Genomic DNA, 7,963 nt, shown 5'->3' with positions numbered 1-7,963 from the left:
TGTGTGTAACGATTCGGTCGCGGGCGGTCGAGCGTAGAGCGCGAATCGGAGCTTTTTCGAATAAGAACCGCGAGTTCCATTTGCGTTCTGAATTAAAATTCAAACAATATTTTTAAAAAATTGAGTGTTAAGTAAAATGTTCGACACTTGTAAAAAATAAATAGTGTTATTACAGAGTGCCAGTGTTTTTAACAAAAATACAATAACGTTATCAAATATGTCATCGGTGCATTCTGATGATGATCAGGAGGAGATCAACGTTGACTCCGACAGTCGGCTATCGGGACAATGCGATCGAAGTGTCGGGTCCGAAGACCGTGATTCAGAACACAGCTACCACGACAGATACCGTGATTCACCCAGCGACCACATGACTGATACGCAGCCGAGAGTAAATCTGCCTTTTAGTATATCTCGATTGTTAGGTAAACAGTTCGAAGAGATAGATAAACGCCGGCATTCGGGAGAGAGTGATGACCGTAGTGATCAGGACACTGAATCTGAGAGTGCAAAAGACGATGGGAAGGACTCAAATTTGCCTTTGAACTTTTCACATGCTCATGGGTTATACCCTAACTCTGGGTTGTTGTTGAGGCCAGGGCTTGGTTTGGGAGGTGGTTATGGGTTTTCGAATAACCCTGGCGTGGTGCGAGTACCGGCTCACAGGGCCCTGGGAGCGCTGGGAGCCTGGGGAGTGGCGCTGGACCCCATGCGGCAGGCAGCGGCTGCGGCTTTTGCTCACCAAGTTGTGAAGGACAGACTGAATGGTAAGTTAAGCAGAGTACCTACACTTATGCTTTTAAAATCATTATTACATTTTTTTAAAATGAAAATAGTATTTCATAAATTTCCAATTGAGTGGGATTCGAACCCATGACCGCATAACGTTTAGTTCTGTATCTATACGCAAAATAACGACTTACGTTACGTTACGTATGACCGTCTAAAATAAAAACTTGACAGATTCAATGAAACCGATTAAACGTCATTTTCACTGATGATTACATCAAAAGTTTGATTGAATAAAAAGTTAGTTTTTCAAATGTTCCGCTGCCGTTCTTGTGTCTTCCTTAAAAAACTTGTCTAAAGTATCATCATCTATCCCCTACCTAGAAATAAAATTAATGTTAGCTACTGCGTAGGTACAGTATTGAACAATTTTCCACGTTGTAACAAGGGGTGGTCATTAGGGATCATTAAAAATATGTCAAGTGGGTACTTAGGGTAGATGGGCGGTGACGTTGTGGTGACAAATTGTGTTCGAGTAGCGTGCTACAAATAGAGGGGGTAAAAATAACTTTGTGTTTGTTTTACTACATACTACATTATTCAGATACATGAATCACATAAGACAGGCTGATGAAAAAGAACAATAAAAGGTGAGAAAGAACACAGTTGAAAAAATCGTAATCAAAGTGTTTTATGTAATTATTAAAAAACATTTTGTTAAACTGCTTAACAAGTAACATAATTTCCTAAATAATGAAAAATAGTTTTATACCTTGAAAAATACAATTAAACCAAACACAAACTGGCAATTGAAAACGTACGTAAAAATAAAAGAAAAACAAAAAAGTATCGTTGTCCAATTTTATGTCAACACAAAAAACTGGCCCCCGTCGGCAACAAATTACGGTGGCGCGACAAAGGCGCCTCCAATCTCGCCTCGGCGCACTATTTGGTTTTTTTTTTGGAGAGAGCGAAGGAATAGTTGGTGGGGTGTGTCATCGCACGCAATCTTTAATTGTTGGGGACATCTCGAATAGGGCTGCTTGGAGATATACGTTTTTGTGAGGATGGATTTTGTGTTTGTTTTGTATTGTGACTCCAATTACGCAACATACAAAACAATTTCTATTGGTTTTAAGTTATTATATTTTTAACAACAATTAAAAATGAGATTAAACAAAAAACTATCTATCAACCTTGCAAGAATTTCAATTTACTTTCTTGACCTAGTAAGCCTAAGACTAACTAAATTTAAAAGTTCTACAAATTATTTTACACAGCTTCTGTTAATCTTTCGCTCTATCTTACAACAAACCCAATTAAACAACAATCCATCAAAATAACAAATTAAGACCAATTGGCATCACCTTAGATCAACAGCCCCAATTTTTTGCCTGATTTTTTGCGACCACCGACAGAGAGGAAGCGCGGATGTCCGCTCTATAATTGAGACAATAGTCTCTGGAACACCGCGTCGGAAATACTTAAGTGGTGACGTGAAAAAACCCTTGCGTTTGCCGCCAATAATTTGACAGCTCGTTTTTTGCGCAATCTTCACTCTCGGACACGCGAGTCTTTTTTTTGCAGTCATCATCCTTTTTTGTGCGTTTGCTTTACACTTTGTTTTTTACCGATGGGTTATTATAATAAATAATAATAAATATTAAAGTTTGTCATTTGAATTCTGTTTGAAGTATGTTAAGATAATTCCTTAAAATTAAAAATAAACATCATTTAGGAAATGCAGAAAATATGAGTTGACACATTTTTGTTCGTTCGTTTCAGCCAAATGACGTCCACTGCTGGACAAAGGCCTCCCCCAAGGTTTTCCACAATTTTGTTCAGTAAAGACATTTTTTTAAATTTTCTTTTAATTACTTTTTATGGCTATAGGTTCTACTAGCGTCTGCCCTAGTCGTTAAGCGAGTTTAAATTAATATTCTCTTAGGAACTCACTTCAGAAAATAATTAATATTTTGATTCATCCAAAGCTTTCACATTTCGTGAAATTTCGAAAGAATTACTTCAACAAATTGTCTATAATTGAACTCGAAGCGGGTTAGGTAAAAATCTGCGGTTGCTAATGGTTCAGAAGCGGAAGCGGCCGCCATTACAGCAAAGACCATAAACAAAAAAGATAGACCATAGCTATTACCTTGTCTATTGGTCTCAAACGGTTGGGTTAACGGCGGAGTTTCAGTTACGTCATTGTTGATTCGTTGGAGCGTAAATAAATGTCATAAAAATTTTCGTAACTGCGCAATTTGCCAATTAATAAGACAAAAGGTTTAAAAACATCAGGCTTTATGAAAAACTTTCAAGTGCATACAATTTTGAATAATATCTTGAAAGTTCAAATTGGGATAAAAGTTAGGGTGTGAAAATTAAACAACGTATTTTCATACTTCATCATGTCAGCCATAGGACGTCCACTGCTGAACATAGGCCTCCCCTAATGCTTTCCACGTTGATCGATTGGTAGCGGCCTGCATCCAGCGCTTCCCTGCTACCTTTACGATGTCGTCGGTCCACCTTGTAGGTGGACGTCCCACGCTTACTTTAAGTTTCATACTTAGTAATATGAAATGAGGACAAAATTAAATGCGAGTAGGTTTTAGTCAGCTTTATTGGTCTGTTAATGACAACCAAGAAAGTAGATACAATATTATGATTACTTACGAGTATGATACTTTAATTAATGTAATGTTAAAATATTTTTTTACATTTTTATACGTATCATATTCTTAAGTCTCCCTAATCAGATAAAGTAAATTCCTTTGGGACTCGAGTGATATTTAATTAGACAGGGCTCAAAAACAAGAGAAATACAATATTTTATAAATTTCTCTAATTTTTATTTCTACTGGGATTAAAATTGACCTTTACTGCCTGTAGTTTATAATAAATAGTAATTCGCCTGTTTTGATTCTCAGTTAACAATTTAATTATTGTAAATTTGTAATAGTAATACCTACTTAAACACCACTAAACTACTTCAAACATAAAGTAACTTTATTCGCGCTTGATGAGTGATGACAAACCACCTAAAATCAGTTCGTCCTTCCTCAATTCTTTGACCTTACCTTTCGAATGACTCATCTCGCCGTCTGTATTCTGTAATGATTTAATGACAGTCACTCCAATCGTGCCTCTAACTCCATAATAAAGCTTATTGCTGCTTAATGAATGCTGTGAACCGGGATTTAGGTCAAATGCGATTGTCTAGGGCTATATTTTGTTTATACTAGAACAAAGAGGACCTAGATGTAGTAATTCCTGACAGATTTAATTTCGAAGTCGCTTCACGTAACGAAGTATTTTCGAAATTGCAACAGTCAAGGTAGACTAAGGCTGAGTTCCACCACCTAACTTTGACCGTAACTTTAATGATAACCGGTGTTTTTTGTATAGAGATTGACAGATTTTTGACGTTTGTCAAGGTTAAAGTAAGATGATGCAACCCAGCCTTAATGTCATATTATTATGGTATACTCTTTCAGTCAACCTTTGAACCAAGCAGAATTAGATTAGGCGGTGTTAAAAGGTTTAAGTTACAGATAAATAAAACTAAATAACAAATTTTACAAGTTACATTAATAGCCATAATTAAAATTCGCCATAAACCCGATAATTTTGCAAAAACACTAAATTTAATTACATTTTAATTAACAAATCAAACTTAAAATAATTGCGAATGTCTTAATTCCTCCGGCCGAGCCAGCTAACCATACAATTCAATTATGGTGGAATTTACCACCGCTGTAAAGCCATCGGCTGTGATCTCGCCGCTGACGCCACTGTAATGACGTCATTAGTAATTAATAGGCTGTAATTGCAGCTTAAGGCTGTATAATAGTTTGTTTTGGGATTAAGAGTTTGTGACAGGGATGTTTGACTTTAGTTGTTTTTGTTTAGTGTTGGGAAGCAGAGGTTTCATCCTAATCTAAATCTAAAAACAATAGAATGATGTTTTCGATCCTTAAAATTTTAATTCATTATGAAAAATATAAAAGTGATTCACTGAAATTTCTGTAAGAATTCAAAAAATATGTTTAAATCAAATCAAATATATTTATTATGCGAACATGGGTAGGTATACACTTTTAACATTTTACATAATCTGAATATTTTTGATGCATAATGAATTCTATTCAGTTATTGTAGCGTAAATAATTTATTGGTAAATATTGAATAAGAGGAAATGAAGAGCTATGTTGAAATAAGGTAGGAAAGTACTTAATAACAACACTGATGAATTTATTAAAGTTGGTAACGTAAGAAAATTATAATGGTAGTCACTATAAATGAGTAAAAGTTCGGATCTCCAAACTAGTACAACTGTAAGACACATTTTAATGTAAAATATTAAAATACCTACTGCCTCTACGTGAACTTAAAATTATATCATGCTGTCACAACAAATAAACACCATAGTACCCCGTACACTTAACGGCTTACAAACCCCATAGCCGTTCACGCCGCGAAATCATCGATACTGTACCCAATACACCCTCACCGGTACCATGCAAACTTCAATTTTTCAATCGTCGTCAAATTACGCGAAAATCAACCTTATTTATTAGAGCTTTCTCGTTTTTCAGCGATACACGTTCCATAATACCCCAGCTCACCCTTCCAGGTATATCCCGGGCGGTTATGAAAATTTGACGTGGCCCAATATGCGATGATATGCTCAGGGGTCGTAACCATCTCCATGTGTGAAATTACACCCCGACCTCCCCTTTCGCGTGTTTTATTCCGTTAGATTGGATGGTTAAGGATAGCCTTTTAGGTGGATATGTAATTGGCTGCTTCTTATAGCCTTACATATTCTTAACATTTTTTTTTGTAATTTAGTAAATGTCTGGATGAAATTATGTTACGAGTAGGTACATTAATTTTGACTTGACGTTAAGCATAACTTAACTGCCTTTAACAGCCTAGCTCGCATCAATATTTATGACTATGTCATATTTTAAAAACTGTAAACCCTTGAAAAAGAGGCTGACAACAGTAACTGAGTTTTTTGCGCTGCTTCTTCTGAGCACTGGCCCATTTATTGCCCCGAAGCAGTGGTAGGGTTAATACTGGGACGTGTAAAAGTGCTTTTTAAAAGCCTACTTGCAAAAACTAAATGAGTTTTATGAGTTTTTGTCGGAATATAGTTTAATCGGGCTGTTAATCAGTCTGAACAATGATCATGTTTGAAAGTACGCACATTACGATTTGGCATCGGCCGATTTATCATACTCACCTGCCAAACTATCGCCTGATAAATTGATGTAGACTGCGGTGACTCTACGTAGGTAATTGATTAACAACATGCTAACTTTTATTTCGGTTTTGTTATAATTTTGTACGTATTTTATTCTATTTAACTATGAAAATCTATACTAATATTATAAATGCGAAAGTAACTCTGTCTGTCTGTCTGTCTCTCTTTCACGCCTAAACCACTGAACCGATTTTTATGAAATTTGGCATAGAGATAGTTTGAGTCCCGGGAAAGGACATAGGATAGTTTTTATCCCGATTTTTGAAACAGGAACGCACGTGATAAAGTTTTTCCGTGACAGACAAAATTCCACACGGGCGAAGCCGCGGGCGGAAAGCTAGTGAACAATAACTAAGAAATTGTAGTAGATACTGATCATTCAGATTTCACACCTTTTAAAGAATACTTTTCAAAAAATATTTTTTTAAAATGCATAAAATAATATTAGATTTCTATTGGCTCCTGAACAAATGCTATTACTTACTTTTATTTTATTAAAACTTCCATACGACTTCAAACACGTCCAATAACGATTTAATTCCGTAATATACCCTGCAGGTTCATAAATACTTAAATGAAATAATTACACACTTAACGACACGTAATTATTTAATCATTAATTTTACGAACCTTGATTGGTGTGCATGATTAAATTTGATATCGCCGTTGCTACAAATGTTTGGATTAAATGATTAGTTTAATGTTTTATTGCTGTATATGTGGGAAACTGTATTTAAAGCTAAGCTTGTGTAGTTAAAATGGATATTAACTTAGGTACAGTTATTGGTATTGACAGACTAGACTACTAGTTTCTGCCCATGGCTTCGCCCGCGTGTAATTCAGTTTTTCGTAAGTATTAAGAATGACACTTGACACGGAAAAATAAATTATCCATCCAGCCATTATCACAAACTTGCAAATTTACATTATCAGTAGGATTTGTATTATAAAAAATATTTGATTGAAAAATCTCTCTTGTTAGTTTTGATATATAAGATGTCGGCTTCCATACATAGTATAAAAGTTAATTTAGTTAAGAAATGTAGAGCGATTCACTATTTTATGAATTAGGAAAATAGCGCCTAGGTAATAGTCATATAACTCATATACATGCACAGAGGGCCGCATCAACTAACATCTGGGCAAAATAAAAACAATTTTGCACCTCAATTTCCATCTTCCATCTACCAAAGTATCTTATTACAAAAATGTCTGTTTTATTTTCCGATACGTCGAACTGTCATAACCACGCCGGGGCCACATAAAAAGGCCTAAATACGCTTTATCGCCAATCCATAACGTGAGAGGCTATAAAAGGAGCCATATTTCAAAAGTGTAAATATATGGCCGGAGGGGCAGGAGACAGAATTGGCCCAGTAAAATATTATATAGCAATTTACATCGGCGCGTTAGAAAGATTAGAAGATTCGGGTAAATGTTAAGCGATATTGAATGGAGACTGCTGGTGTATGTTAGTTTTTTTTTGTAATTGTAATCTTTCTTTAATTGGCTAATATTACAACTAAATAGGAAATCAAGCTTGGAGCGGCAACAGCCGCTGTGCTTATTTTATTACCAACCTTACTCTTGTCGATTTTCCCTTAGATTAAAGTTAACTAGTAAAAAGAAATATAACCAAAAATTTATATTGTTCGTTTGCCTCCTGTCACATAAAAAAAAATACATTTTAGTGGATTAGTAATCCTTTCAGACTTTTCAATCTTGCTTTCAAAGCTTTGTTATGATCTTGCTATCCTAGCGCTTCGAGACAAACATTAAGCAAGAGCTGAGAAGAAGCACTATCTAAACAAATACAGTTACAGTAGAATAAAGAGCAATATTATGCTCTTTATTATACTGTAAAGCAAGTTGTTCTTTTGAAAATATCAAAACGCCAACAAGGCCGTGCCCTCACACCATAAACGTTTATAATATCATCGCTTGAAACCAATTTCGTGG

The 7,963-nt window shown here is 35.4% G+C and overlaps 1 protein-coding gene across 1 annotated transcript in view; it reads left to right on the top strand.

The window, feature by feature from the left end:
• The window catches only part of LOC135083925 (T-cell leukemia homeobox protein 2-like), a 40,849-nt gene continuing 32,886 nt past the window's right edge, over positions 1-7,963 (top strand). Inside the window, exon 1 of the mRNA XM_063978682.1 lies at positions 1-767. Within this exon, the coding sequence (XP_063834752.1) occupies positions 218-767 (550 nt within the window). The 5' untranslated portion in view covers positions 1-217. The remainder of the gene's footprint in view (positions 768-7,963) is intronic.

This window comes from Ostrinia nubilalis, chromosome 24 (genome assembly GCF_963855985.1).
Source record: "Ostrinia nubilalis chromosome 24, ilOstNubi1.1, whole genome shotgun sequence".
NCBI classification, from domain to species: Eukaryota; Metazoa; Arthropoda; class Insecta; order Lepidoptera; family Crambidae; genus Ostrinia; species Ostrinia nubilalis.
This window is presented reverse-complemented; position numbering and strand designations above follow the sequence as displayed.